This window comes from Pogona vitticeps, chromosome 5 (assembly GCF_051106095.1).
Source record: "Pogona vitticeps strain Pit_001003342236 chromosome 5, PviZW2.1, whole genome shotgun sequence".
Lineage (NCBI taxonomy): Eukaryota > Metazoa > Chordata > Lepidosauria > Squamata > Agamidae > Pogona > Pogona vitticeps.
In genome coordinates this window covers 48587185-48601185 of record NC_135787.1, presented here as the reverse complement: position 1 = coordinate 48601185, position 14001 = coordinate 48587185, and the positions used below count along the sequence as shown (strand labels likewise).

General features: G+C 38.4%; 1 protein-coding gene across 7 annotated transcripts in view; it reads right to left on the bottom strand.

Moving 5' to 3' along the window:
• Nucleotides 1-1125: 1125 nt before the first annotated feature.
• Nucleotides 1126-14001, bottom strand: part of RAPGEF2 (Rap guanine nucleotide exchange factor 2) — a 217572-nt gene continuing 204696 nt past the window's right edge. For 5 of the 7 annotated variants that reach the window (XM_020781418.3, XM_020781420.3, XM_020781419.3 and 2 more), the window contains 5 exons: nt 12304-12456; nt 8017-8242; nt 6684-7243; nt 4075-4377; nt 1126-3131 (listed from right to left, as the gene is read on the bottom strand). In XM_020781418.3, coding sequence (XP_020637077.3) covers nt 3106-3131; nt 4075-4377; nt 6684-7243; nt 8017-8242; nt 12304-12456 — 1268 coding nt within the window. In that variant the 3' untranslated portion in view covers nt 1126-3105. The remainder of the gene's footprint in view (nt 3132-4074; nt 4378-6683; nt 7244-8016; nt 8243-12303; nt 12457-14001) is intronic. The other 2 variants (XM_020781421.3, XM_073001508.2) reach the window with 2 other exon arrangements.

The window sequence follows — 14001 nt, the reverse complement described above, 5'->3', positions numbered from 1 at the left end:
TTTCCACTCCCGGCCTCCTTGCTTCACAGTTGATTGGCGCTGGGTCTTAGAGGTTTCCCCGGGCTTGCCCAGCATCAAAAAAGGCAGGGAAAAAGAGCTGGAAATAAAAAAATGGTGCTTTTCCCCTGCCCCCGGGGGAAGCCTCTGAAAGTGGTGCTTTGCTGAGGGGGTGGCAGGCTTGCCCCCCCTCCCCCAGCACTGCGATGGTGCTGGGAAAACTGGTGGGGGACCTCTGAAAGCGGCACTGGGTTCGGGGTGGAGGGCCTGCCCCTGCCCTCCCCACAGCAAAGTGCCACTTTCAGAAGCCTCCTGGGGCTTCGTCTTGCAAAGCAGGGCCATAGGAACATTCGTCTTGCGAGGCACCAAAACCAGACCCATTCGTCTAGCGGGTTTTTCGTGCTGTGAGGTGTTCGTCTTGCGAGGCACCACTGTATGTATTCTCAGCAATACTCTGTGGCACAGAATTGTGAACTTTAGGTACAGGCTACTATAGAAGATTTGAATTGTGAATTTATCACAAGGTGATGCAATGTCCTGGATTAAAAGGTGAGGAAAAAAGTATTATATTGAATGATTAAAGATCAAGAGCTTATAAAATACATAATGGTCACATAATGAGAAACAAAAGGTACAAATTGTTACAGCTTATCATTCAAGATAAAATAAATGAGAAAAGTTGTGCAAGAAGGAGATATTTTGACTGAAGAATCTTGGAGACTGGCTTGGATGTGAAACAACATCACTTTTTACAACAACTGCTTATTCAAATTGATCACAATGGGCAGCAAGCTGAGGACAGGTAAAAAAAGAGCTGATCTCTGTCGTTACTTTCTCCTCAAGTTGCTTTCACAGCAAGATGTCAAGGAGCTGAGTCTTAATTTATCAGCAGTATTTAGTTAACATTAGCTTATCTGTCACTACAGACAAGACTTTACAATTTTTAAATACTGGTGACATGTCACTCTAAGGTAAAGCTCCGCTGAAGTCTCTAATACTTGGTTCTTGGTTTATGTAATAAGCAAAAAGCCCTCAGTAGCATGGAAAACTAAACATGTGATTCTTATAGACATGTGTGTGAATATTACATTTTAAACAAATATACAAGAAAGGACAAAACAACAGAGGGATCATTAACATTATATTTATTTATATTCCAGCTTCATACAAACTGGATAGAAGCATAAACATAGTACATTTCTACCATTTTCAACAAAAATATATAACCAATATGTACAATTATTGTATTAAAAATACAAAAGGGATACAGACTCCACCAATGTCTTTCTAAAAGACATACAGGTACAAGTAGTATCAAAAGTATGAGGAAATCACCAGTTAGTTGTACATTCTGCACTTGACATCACAGAGTGAACTGAGATTAGCAGTCCTATGGTCTACAATTACTCAATGCCTATATAACATTTGTGCAACTTGTGATACAGCTAGGTTTGTTCTGTCTTGCTATATGCACATGAGGTCCATAGCCTATATAATGAAACTGGCAAATGCATCTTACATGTAAAATTACAAATGCATAATTGACAATGTGATATATAAGCAAATTGACAAAAAGCCATGATTACAGGAAAAAAATAATTAAATAAAGCACTGACATTGTTCAATACAGTGAAAAAAACACTGCAATTTGATCTTTAGACATTGAAGCTATTTACGTTTATCTACTGATCAATATGATCAGTTGAGTTCAATGGAAAAAAAATCCAAGACCAGCAGTTCCTCACATGTGAGTACTACTTGGATTGGCAGCCTTCACTTTTCCGGAGTCTGTGCAAAACCAACACAAAAATATAAAGGGGGGGGGGGGAGTCATTTCATTTCAGTCACTCAAGGGTTAATAGCAGCTGTAAGCAGTTGATTACTATCCATCCGCCTTCTCTACACATGCAGTGTTCCATAAAAAGCCATCTACAGTTTTGAGTATCTTTGTATTGCAAAGGTTGCTCCACCTATATGGACTGTTTCTTTTAAAGAATTCATTATTTCCTAATGCCAAGCCAACAAAAATGAGATTATTAAATCAGTATCAAGGGCTTGCATAAATTACAGCGTCCTGAATTGCCCTAATGGAAGTGTTATTTGTATAACTCATTTGTGGCAGCAACCATTATTATAGTACAAGTAGGAGAGGAAAAGAAGGAAACAATTTAAGTAAAATATGAGACTGCCATTTGCCCTCTAACAAGGACAAACGTCTTCACTCACAATCCTGTATTCCTCAAGGCACAGGAAAGAGATAAAAACTGTTCTTTTCCACCACTGATAACTTGCAGGAGTCAACAGTCCTAGATTACTATAAATGCAAATCTATGATACCAGAAAATTCTACCATTTATCAACTGTGCTTTGAGTGGAACACTTAAAAATGAAGCTCTAAGGTCAATGAAAGGCTGAATCTTCCCTACAGCCACACTCTTTACTTAGCCACACTACAGCTTTTTTAAAAAGTAAAAGTAGTACAGGCTGGCAACTCATATTTTAAAAGTACAAAATAATACTGTAATTTGCAGGTGTAACTTTCCCCCTCTGAACACAACATTTAGAATAGCAACAAAGGCATTGTAAACAAGCAAACAAGCACTGTGTACTTGAAGGAATTCAATACATCTCTTTCTCAGCAGGTTAAAGGCCAAACGTAGCTTGTCAACTAGTTGATTTCATTATCTCAACAAGGTGAAGTGCTAGGATTGCTATTTAAGATCCAAGGAAGATTTTTTAGAAAATGCTTCCAGGCATGGGGAAGTGCAGTCAGAGTTAATCTTTCAGATGTGTTGATCTTGGAATCTGGAATGATACTGTGTGACGTGGCAGACAGTGACAGTGGTTATGTGGGAGAACGCTGCACTGTGCATTTCAAGCAACACAGTTTGAAAAGTGCCAGGGCGATTTCTTCACAGTATTCACATGCAAGGGGAAGAAGAGTGAGGGAGGAAGGGGGAGAAGAAGCCCCATGCTGCTTTAAGGCAGGAAAGGAGGCAAACAGGTCAACCATCCTTTAATTAGAGTTCCAAGGCTCCTATACTAAGGGCATCATCTTGTGCTCTCCTTAAAGTTGGCTCGCTCGGGATCCAGAAAGCCCCAGTTCTGTTAGACGGCAGAAACTTGTTCATCTTCTGCAAACACAACAGGACAGGATGGAAATAAATTTCATAGTTTTCACAACAAATTAGCCAATGAATTTATAGTCTTGTGTTCTCATTTTGTTTTCATTAAATCATATATATGGCCTATATTGCCCCTTCAGGTGAACTACTAAATGTTTAAATTTAAAAGGTTCTCTGAGATACATTCTTTAATGTTTTAAAATCAGATTCCTCCCCCCACCATTTGTTAAATAACATTCTAATCAGTTAGGTCTTTAGAAATAGTATGTTACCCCTCAAATTTATTACATCTAAAAACTTTAATGTACTCCAGTGGTAGAACAAACTTTATAATATCTTGACAAACAAAACAGTGCATTTAAAGAGCTCTCAATTTTAGGTAAAAAGAAATGTATCTGGCATTATGTCCAAATAAGCTCTACAGTGAACCCTCAAGCTCCATTTACAGACTTTTTGAGTTACAGACTTCTCTGGCTGCAAAATTTAGGTTCGACTTGCAGCCAGAGAATCGGCCTACAGACCAGAAAAAAACCAAAATGGAACAAAAACAGAACAAAAATGGCCAGTTACAGATTAATCAGTTTTCAATGCATTGTAGGGTCAATGGAGACTCGACCTACAGACTTTCCAACCTGCAGCCACCATTCCAATACAGATTAATTCCGTAAGTAGAGGGTCCACTGTATTTCAGAACAGAACAATGTACCACAATACTAAATCAATTATCAAAATTTGATTGGAGCTTTCTCAAGTGCTTAAAGACCTAGAGATACTTAGCATGCCCTCCAACAAAACAGCAATCTTAGCAGCAGTTTAAAAAAAAAAAAACCCATACCACTTAGGTAACAACTCAGAAAAACCTGATAACCACATCCTTTTAAACACCTGTACCACTTCCTAGAAATGCCCTCTAACGAAAATCCTTATTTTCAAAATGTGATAAGATTATTACCATCCTCCTCTGTGGAAAACACTTGAGACTGATAGTGAGCAAGATGTGGGTCTGACTCGTTTGGTTTGTGCCACTGAGGTTTATTAACAGGCCTGCCAGATGAATGACCCTGTGTTTGCTGATGTGAAGCTGAAGTCCCAGGGGCTTCATTTGACCGCGCCACCATCCTAGACCTCTGAAGTGCTACGTTGTAATCTGGAGGTTTTCGGACTGGGTGGGAAACTCCTTCTGCAAAGTCAATAGGTATTCCCACGTAACCAGGTGGGGTTGGTGGTGGTTCACGATAGCGGCCCTCTTTTCGAGCTGCAATAAAATAGGACATCATGAGCTATGACTTACACATATTTGTTTCAAACATTATAAATCCTTAAACTTGACTGTATGAAACCATAATCATGACAATCTTGATGTGCCTCCAAGAGATGAGACACATAAGAAACTGACTTTTAAAAACAGAACAGAGCAGAACACAATATAGACACAAATCAACCAAAAGGTATATGTGTTCACAGCTAATAGATTCTATAATTAAGCTGAATATGTGCTGAAGACTCCCCTCTTTAAATGGGGATTAAGATCTAAAATGCTTGATTTCCATAAGATGGAGACAGCATATTTTATCCAGTAAGCAGTGACTGCACAGAGACCACCACCACAAAAAAAAATCATGGCAAATAAACACATTTACACATACATTTTATATAATATATTTGCACACATCACTCATACTTCATGATTAACAAAGCTACGCAAAAGAAAAAAAATGAAATAACCAGAAAAAATCACAAAAAACCCCGAGCCAATTATAGAAATCAGCTTGTGACAAGACTTAAATTATGTATGCAGGGTATGATGAGATCTTGAGCAAGATTGTCAGGCTTAGATCTTTAAAGAATACAGTTGACAAAAAGAAATGGTTCAGCACTGACAATATATTTTTTTTAAAAAAAATTAGCCAAAAAAAGGTGAATAGCATTAACTCAGTTTGCATATTTATTTTTCAGAGCTACAGTATTGTATATAGTTCTCTCACTTAAGATTCTGACAAGATGTATGTCAGACTGCACAGGGAAGCCATTGAAATCCACAAGCACCAGCAGAACTTTAAAAAGAGGAAAGCTTGAAACTCAACAAAACTTAGCTCCCAGCTCTGAAAAATACAGCGTGCAAAAGGTCAACAAACTCTACCCAGCCACAAGAACCGGGGATCACTACACACAAAACAACAGCTAATGACACCCATCAATCCTCATCACAACAATACACCCACAACAAGACACACTAATCACCCATCTCCTGAAAAGGACAAAAGCCTATCTCACAGCCACAAATACTCAACTCCCAAGCAAACTGCACCAGAGCACAGAGTGCTGTCCTCTGAAGATGCTGGCCACAGAGACTGGCGAAACATTAGGAAGATCAACCTTCAGAACATGGCCAAAGAGCCCGAAAAAACCACAACAACTATTTAGCAACAAATTTTAAATATTATGGTTTGTAAACTATTAGGGAATTTTCACAATTCCTGTGTTTTATTTGCATTTGTTCCTGATGTTGCTGCTATGGATGTGATCATTTAGGAGGACATCTAGGAAATCAGCAATTGTAAATGAAGGACAAATACCAAATGCAACACAGAAGTAAGGGTTTCAAACATTTCTCAGAAACATAATTGACACAAAATATATGGTACACAGTAGTATATGCAAGATGTTGGGTAGGTGGTTTTGTCTTTCGAACAATCAGTAAAGCTGAAGTGAGGGAACTATTACTTGTGATTACTGAACAATTTTGACTTGGGCCTCTAATCCATGGATATCTCAAAAGTCAGAGAGAAAGAGGGTGTGCACTACTCCTGAAGACTGTATCCCAGTACTCCTCAATAAGTATTTTCAGTTTCAGATGGGACTTTTCAATCCTCCCTATATTCCTATCAAAGTCTGTGAATCTTGCTCATTCTTTTTAATTAATTATCTGTGTTGAGGTTCTAAAGACACGCAAAGAAGATCTGCATACTCACTTCCTATAACAAGAGTTATTCTAATCCTTCCATTCTCTAATCAAACCTTTCCCAAACTGCTAGCCTCTATATACAATGGAGAACTCGCATCATACCTAACCAATATGTAACCCATCTGGAGGTCACTACATTGGGAGGGATGTACTAATCACTACCAGTAGTGACTCCATATTTTGATACATGAAGTCTCAGTGGTGAAAGAAAATTGTGATAATATTTTGGCTCATGGCAGAGAACTCCAGAAACATGTAAGATTGTAGTATTTTTACAGACATACAGAAGTAAATCATGCAAGTATTCATTCACACATGTTCAAAGATGCTGCTCTGAATATATGAATAAGCTGGAAAAGAAATGTGGAAAAGAAAACCAGAGCTAATGATGATGATTGAAATTTTGTGAAGTACAAAAAATATTTAACTTTTTAAACATCTGCAATAATAGATGTTTCATAGCACAGAGCTTTACTGAAAAGCATGAATTGGCTATACATTTTGCTTTGAAAATATTTAAGAAAAATATCTGTAAAATAAACTCATATGTATAGCAAATATATAGGATACTTTGTGGTAAATGAAGTTAAACTTACCAATAAGACCCTTTGCATTACTTGTTGATACAGCTATATGAGCTGGCATGGGAACTGGCTTTGAATCCTCTGCTGTTATTGATGTTATGCTACTGGTTTCAGCTTCAATTGACACATCCTTCCCACCCCTCCGTTTTATGGTACCTGTATCACCTTCAGAGTCCTCTCCCCAGTAGCCTGTGGAGGATGCCCAGCTTGCTCTGGACTGTGCTTGATCAAGGCCCTCCCTACCTTGACTCTGCCTGCCATACTTTGTGCCATGTTCGGAGAACATCATCGGGTCCATGTGGCTGCCTGAGGCCCACAGTCCTGCCCCATCGCCTGAACTATCGAAATGAGCATGTCCAAAAGGAAGAGTCTCCCAACTTCGCTGGTGCTGTATTGTCTGTATGTTGTCATGGGAACCACTTGAACAAGAAGTCCAACTGCCACGACCACTATCTGCTGCATCAAGTGATGCTCGATCTCCCTGATCCTGGGATAACTCTTCCGTACTGGGAGAAGAAAGCATGGTTGCTCCAGCATACAAACCTCTGTTCTCTGACAGTGGTGCGTAGGAGCTAAAAGTATACAAGAATGGAACAGTTAAAATGCATCGTACAATGATGTAGGAAGTAGCATAGCAAAGGCTCTATGGAGCATTTATTATTTTACCACAAGTGGGGCTAATTTTTGGATTTACATGCCAAACTGACACACATGTGTACACACTTACAATGCTTCCACCTCCATTGCCTTGCCTTTATATAGCACAGATAACTCTAAAGGCATCTATGGTAAATAATTCAATAGTTGTACAAAAGTTGCTAGGAAGCTTTGGGATCAATTGCAACATCTGTCAGCCATTGCTGCCCTGCAGAGAATGTGGATTGGCTCAGAGGCAGAATAGCATATATGTCCTCAACTCTCTCAGGAGTTATGAAGAACTCACGGAGAAATGAAGCGATATGTGTTGTATCCAACTTATTTGATTATTGGGATATTTTCAGTCATCTGCTTCCCAGTGTGCTTAGATATGTAAACCACTGGAAGCCCATGAGGATGATGATAGAGGACACACTTTATGACATGAGTTAGTGTTTAGTGGGAAGCCAAATTCTCAATTTGATATGGGTCCAATGTTCAAAACAGAACAGATTTATCTTGAAGTCTTGTTAAATATATATTATTGCCACACTACTATTATAAATAATACAAATCTAGAGTTTTGCTTTTCATCAGATAGAATAATCATTGATACCAAGTAGCAGAACACATATTGTTAAGAGATAACATACCTAAAACCCAAGGTCACAATTTAATAAACATAATTACACAGGCATGGAATTCTTACCTTAGGCTGTACTGATCTGGTTCAATAATTGCTCTTCTATCAATTCTGCCCACTCCAAGATTAGTCTCCACAATGCTGACAGAGTGCCTCTGTCTCCTTTCATCATGTAGCGATACTGGCATAGAGTCAAATGAAGAATTGCTGACAATGCTAGATCTGGAGGAAATTTCACTGTGACCAGAGTCTGAAAAGTTATCCACTGTTCCACTGGCAGCTAAGGTAAAACCTGCACAGAGAAGAGAGGAATATCTATCACTTTGTAGATTTCAAACATTCATATAAAAGTTCAAACTATACAGCCCTTGTATCTGATAATCGTATTATTATTATTTAATCCAAGAACAAATAAAATCATGTTAAGACATTTATAACAAGTTTCTTTCCAGTCCACAGACTGTAAAACAGACAAATAAGGCATAAAATATGAAATGAAATAAAAACATATAAATTCAATTTATTCAACACAGTTGGAAGTCAACAAAATTAATCTTAGGATAATAAAAATTATGTTATGCCAACCTCAAAATGAGATTACTTCATTTAGTATCTCTGACCTTGTTCTAACAATTCCAGCAAGAAATATAGTTGTGTTTTAGTCATCATTTGTTTAGTACCTACAAATGAAACAGAGCTACAAAGGACAATCTATAGCCCCCCCACCTGATTTTGTTGGAACTAGAATTGGAACATTAAGACACAAAGATATGCAGTTTCACAAAGACAGGAATGCATAAGCAAATATCTTCTTGTAATATACAGCTACTGGTTACATTCATTAACTGAAGACATGGTTAAGAGGCAACAAAGTCGATCAGTAGTTGTTTAATTTGCATGTCTTGTTGATCATTCTTCATTACATGGCATAGCCAAGTGTGCCAATTTGTTTTTAATGCCATACTATAATATAGTATTAACAGCGCATGCAGAAATGATTCTATACAAAGTACTAAACTTATATGCTCCTGCTCCCCAAGTAATTAACAAACTGAATGAGAATTCAGTTTTGCTTCAGCAGATTCCTGGCTTGTTGTTACTTTTGTATTTGAAATTGTAGCTTAAAAGAAACCGTAGCTGAACAAACCGGAAAAACAACCCAGGGGGTTGAGGTTAGTTTGTTCAGCAATTCACTAACATTTCTTTTAAATCAAAATTTCTGATCTGCACATAATGGAATCTGCTGCAATGAAATTAAATTCTGGTTTACTAGTTCTCCCTGGCCACACAGGAAAAGAACCGGAGACACAAGAGCCCAGTGCTTCATGTGGGCACATTCCTGCTTACGTGTAAAATGTAAAATCTTTATTTCAAAGTCATGTCACTGAAACCATGCCACTGCATTTATTTTACTCAACTATCTGAAATATTTATGGGTTCAATGGGTTTAAAACACAAGGCTTAAATCCAAAGCTGTTCTTACATTCATAAAAAAATAATAATTCCATGAGTGCAAGGGCACCTTTGCATCCAACTCTATTTCCTTGTGTTAATTTCAACATGAGTTCAGAAATAAATTGTTTTTATTTTTATTGTTATGTGCCATCAAGTTGCTCTTGCCTTAATAGCAATCCTATCAATTAGTGACCGTCAAAGGATCTTATGATTAACTGCCCTGTTCAGGGCTTGCAAACTAAGACCATGACTTCTTTTTTTGAGCCAATTCATCCCAGACTATGGCCTTCCTGTTTTCCTGCTACCACCAACTTTTCCTCAATATGATTGTCTTTTCTGGTTTAAAATGTAAAATATAAGACAATATTCAAGATGCCATCAGGAAAGAAAAAGGTACAACTTGGCACAGAGACTTTCTGTTTTATAAATACAATGAGAGAGATGCCCATGCAGTAGATTCTGTCAACTTCAGCATTATTCTTCTCAGAAACCAAAGCAATGCTGAAATGGGATGAAACCAGTGCACAGGATCTTTCGAAGTTTGTTGATAATTCTTCTGTTGCAGAAAGCACATTATATGCACTGTAAATATATATTTGTATATAGGTATTTATTGGCTTGAATGATAAATGCCCAGGGTTGATTGATAGTTGCAGGGAAGGGGAAGTGTGTCAGGAACAGCACTTAGGAAAGTTGAAAAGTATAGAAGAATGTTTGTGAACAGTGTTGAGAGCTGACTAATCTGTGTGGTTTCTGGCTAGAAAAATTGTTTTGTGTATGAGAGAGAGAGAGAGAGAGAAGAGTTAGATGGTAGGAGCTATGTGTTACTTAGGGACAGAATTAGCTAAAGGTGTCAGAACTGTGAGTCAGAGTGGTTCCAAATAAAAATGTGATCAATGTGATCTTGTTAGAACTTGTGTCAAAGCAAGAATCTATCCATATCCATATCTGTATCTATCTATCTGTACAAAGAATTGGAAGTATTTTAAATCATTAAAAAAGTTAAGGTTTATGATTATAAATTGAAGAAGTTACAGCTTGAAACATTGCTCTTATATTTTTATTTGTGAACTGAAACTTTTTTTCCTTTGCAGCTTCTTAACAAATAGAACCCCTTCTCACTTACAAACTGTTTATAATATGTAACTGTCAAAACATACTATACAGATATAGCTCTGGCCAGTGTTAAGCCAAATGGTTAGGGTAGTTTCACCAATGTAAACAAAGCTGAGGTCTTGGCTAGATGGAAAAATGGAGTGGGCTGGATCAGACCAAATAGGGTTGCTTAAGTTGGTTAAGGCTGCATGGAGACCCACATGCAAAGATCATGTAGCTGCAGTTCAGGAAACCAAACTGCACCTCAAACTCTATTTAGCATTATCAAGACCTTCTCTTCCTTTAAAAGGGAAGACTGTTTCACTTTAAAAGGAAACAATTCTCGAAATCATTAAGCAGCTGGCTGGCTATCTCCCTTGGAGAAACCGGGTTAAGGATCCTGAGAAATGGAAATCTTCCAGTCTGGCAGGGCAGAAGAGGAGTTTTGCATTTCCAAGTGTTGATCCGGTATCGGAACCACTTTGAAAGGTTTTTTTAAAAGCATTGTCAAAGCATCATTGATGTGCTGCATTAGTAACTATTAAAAAGAAATGAAAAATTTCCCCTCTAAAAGTGAGCATCATGGAAGATTTAAAGGAAAAGCTTCGCATTTCTCAAGATCATTAAATGGGTTCTCCAAAGGGAAAGCCAGCCAGCTGCTTAATGAGCCTGAGAAATCATTCCATCAATGGGAAACAATTTTTCCTTTTAAATGAAAAGAAAGGACAGCAAGTCAGCCATTTTGATTCAATCCCAGCAATCACACATGCTCAGACTGAACTAAAACAAAGTGATCCTACCTGAACCTAAAAAACAGCAGCCCCTGACAGGGGCCTTAAAAGGTGTAGGAAGAAACACTGGGAATGGGCTGGTTGACCCTGGCAATTAGATTACCTGGCTGCTGGCAAAAGGAGCAAACCAACCAATTCCAAACAGTGGGACAAATGCCCACGTAGTCACTCTCTGAGTTTCAACAGCAATATTCTTTCTTTTAAAAAGGCTGTATGAAGCCAGCCCTTAGCAGAGACAAAGCTATAGCAGCAATGTAAAAGGGAATACTGACTCTGCTTGAGTTGGTGATAGTCATAAGCGACAGGAAAGTAATTTTGAACAGCTTTCCCCAAATTTAGTGCTGGGGGCATGGGAGGGGGTTGTCAATTTGAGTGATGGCACACACAGATAGAGAACCTGTGTGAATGCCTCAACATCATTATAACACTAAAACTAATATTATGGGTCTAGTAGAAAACTGTCACATATCTGTCTATCCTTTCTAATTTTCAGCTTGCTATTAATCCAAACTTGATTTAGAGCAGTGTATAGTAAAGACTAGTAAAATGCATCATGGTAGACCAACAAACACTAAGGGGCAACAAAAGAATATTGTCTTTTTAATCATGTAATCCACCCTGGGTCTTTTTTAAGGAGAAAAGTGGGAAATAAATAAATAAATAAATAAATAAATAAATAAATAAATAAATAAATAAATAAATAAATAAATAAAATAAAATAAAATAAAAATACAAGCTCTGCCTGTAGCCTCTGCACTTGCACAGCAAGTAAATATGTGTACTACACTGCTGGCTGTCTATTTCATCTTCTCCAACCCACAATTTAAGAAAGAATGGGAGGAAAATGAGTGATGACTTAAGTATGAAAATCTGTACTTTTATGTAACATCTCTTAAAGGTAAACCATGGAGAACTATCTATTTGACATATTAAGGATGGTCAAGTAACCCACCATATTTATCACTAACCATGATGGAAGCAAATAGCATGAGGAGTATTTTAAGATATATACCTTTCCGGGGAGAGCTCTGAGGGGAGGTGGGGGGAGAAGATAGCTGTGATGAGGCATTTGAAATAGTGTCCTCAGCTTGCTTTTTATGACGGTCTAGACTTCCCTCTTCAGACAACGAAAGTATTTTCTTTAAAGCTTGTGGAGAGTTTATGCCTACAAGGGGGAAAAAAGAAAGAAAACAAACAACAAACAAACAAACCCTCACATGTCTAGGTAGACTCACACACTTTTATAGTATATGCAAACCAAGGTATTCTATTTGTTGTTCTGTGTTTAAGTTGGAACCAACTTATAGTGACCCCACAGGGCTTCCAAAGTGAGATATTTAAAGAGTGTCTTTACCAATTCCATACCCCCAGTGAGTTTCCATGGTTGAACTAAAATATGCACCCTGACCATCTGAGTTCTAGTCTCTCTATTCACTACACCTCACTGGGTTTCTTTCAAGGCACTGTATTCTATGGACCTCTGATATCAAAATGACTGTTACTTACAATATAATTCACCTTTTTTCTATATAGATCAGTTGAATATAGATTAGCGGCTCACTGTTATTTTCACAGCCATACTTACTGGGTGAGTGTACACAGTGCTTTCAACTATGCATTTGTACTGTATTTGTATAGTTACTGAAAAAATGCAGTGATAGACCATATCTTTGGTTAGGTGTTTAGCAGACATGGGAGCTTTGTATTTGTATCCCACAAGATACAAATATGAAGCTCAGCACCACAGGTATCAGGGCCATTCCTGCCCCCACAACCAGCCTGATCCACTCACCAGGCTCCATGCAGTGCGTGTGTCCATTTGCAGTGACATCACGCCTATTGTGCATGTAGTCCTGAAGGCACTTCCCTATCTCTCTCCTCAGCTGACTACTCCAGCAAGGAGGCAGGAAGGTGAGTCTCCCCACTCAGCTGCTGAACGGTCAGCTGAGGGGAGAGGTGGGGAAGCACCAGCAGTACTGTGTGTGTGATTGGCAATGGACATGTGTGCTACGAGGAGCCCAGTGAGGTGACCTGCCTGGTTCTGGGGGCGGGAATGAACCACCCTGGCCCATTTGGTACCGAGCTTTGTATTTGTATCCCCTGGGATACAAATACAAATTCCGCCATGCCTAGTGCATAGTTGACCTGCCACACGGCTGCTTCAACAGATAACAGATGTCCTTCAGCACACATACCTCCTTAGCTGAACAGAGACACTAATCTGCTGTTTCACTTCCAGTACAATGTAGTAAGATAGGGGAGCACAAGTCCAACAACTATGGAAAATAACCTGCCTATTCTTCCTTTAACCTTTCCAAGTTTCATTTGCCATCAGTGGCATTTACTATACATTGGTTTGTAATTCTGTCATGCTGGCTAAGCAGCATGTTTGGGGAAAATATTTTAATTCTGAATACTGCCAAAGTAGCTGCACAGAAGGACAGCAAATATGAGCAAATCACCACAAACAGGCCAAATAGTGAATGTCTGTGGTCAACACTTCCAGCGTCCCCCAAATACCCTTTATCATTTCAAAAATAGTTTGCATCCTCCACCATCTTTGCCTTCATTGCACTGAGCCTTATGCTGGTTTTTAAAACTGCAGTAACATAGTGGGACAAAATCAGTAATTTACAACTTTGAATAGTGTGACCCCTGCCAAAGACCTAGTTATATGTATCTGACTATGAAAAGCCCCAGTTCACAATTG